At 64.4% G+C, this 926-nt stretch overlaps 1 protein-coding gene across 1 annotated transcript in view; it reads right to left on the bottom strand.

Moving 5' to 3' along the window:
- The window catches only part of LOC104511548 (deoxyribonuclease-1-like), a 3425-nt gene that overhangs the window by 1624 nt on the left and 875 nt on the right, over window positions 1–926 (bottom strand). The window contains 3 exon segments of the mRNA XM_010154210.1: window positions 248–363; window positions 487–570; window positions 710–798. Coding sequence (XP_010152512.1) covers window positions 248–363; window positions 487–570; window positions 710–798 — 289 coding nt within the window.

Below are 926 nucleotides of genomic sequence, written 5' to 3'. Positions count from 1 at the left end.
GGGAGGGTGGGATATGGCACACAGTGGGAAACAGCAGGCAGTGCCGGCTGTGCTGAGCAGGTACCCAGGACCTTTGGGCACCCGCAGGTGGGAGAAAGCCCCACAGCAGTGAAGGACTCCAGTGAAGCCCCTGAGCTGGGCTCCGGGGTGCAACCCCCCCGCTGGCAGGCGCAGCTCCAGGCTCAGCCCTGTGCGTAGAGGACCCCGTGCCAGGTGGGGGCAGCCCCCCAGCACTGGCTCTGCTCACGTGTCGTGGGTGAGGAGAACTTCACAATGAAGGGCTCCCTGCTGAAGGTGTCCGTCCCGCAGGACTCACAGCCGTCATCGTAGTAGTAGCTTCCCAGCACGGACACCATGTCTGACCTGAGGGAGGAGAGTGGGGCAGCCCCCAGCACCGCTCCTGCCGCAGCCAGGGCCCCCGGAGGTACCCACCACCCTTTGGGGGCTGCAAGGGGGGGACAGCAGGTGACACGCGTGATCCCTTACCTGTAGATGAAGACGTACTGCTCCTTGTAGCTGGTCCGACCCAGGGGGATGCTGTCCAAAAAGCTGTATGGGTGGGGGGACACACTGAGAGCAAGATGCGAAGAGGGTGAGAGGGTGGTCCCAGTGCCCCCAGCACCCGTCGGGCTCTCTCTAGCCGAGATGCCGGCCGGGTCGGTCCCAGTGCCCCATTTGCAGACACCCTTGCCCTGCTCCATCGAGTCACCTGTTGAGCTTGTCCACAAGCTTTTTCACGGCGCTTAGGTCGGCATCCCGGACCTCCTGCACCAGGGTGATGTCATATCCCGCCAGGATCTGGAGGGGACAAGCTCAGAGCTGCTTGACCCTGGCCTGGAGTTGTTCATGGGGTCCCTGTGGGTGCCTGGGCTGGCAACGGGAGGGCAGCAAGGCCCCCAGCTTCGAGGAGGGAGCTCCTCTGCTGC

The sequence above is a fragment of the Eurypyga helias genome, unplaced genomic scaffold, assembly GCF_000690775.1.
Source record: "Eurypyga helias isolate BGI_N326 unplaced genomic scaffold, ASM69077v1 scaffold41286, whole genome shotgun sequence".
In the NCBI taxonomy this organism is placed as follows: Eukaryota; Metazoa; Chordata; class Aves; order Eurypygiformes; family Eurypygidae; genus Eurypyga; species Eurypyga helias.
Note: the sequence above shows the minus strand (reverse complement) of the source record. Positions and strands in the feature narration are given on the sequence as shown.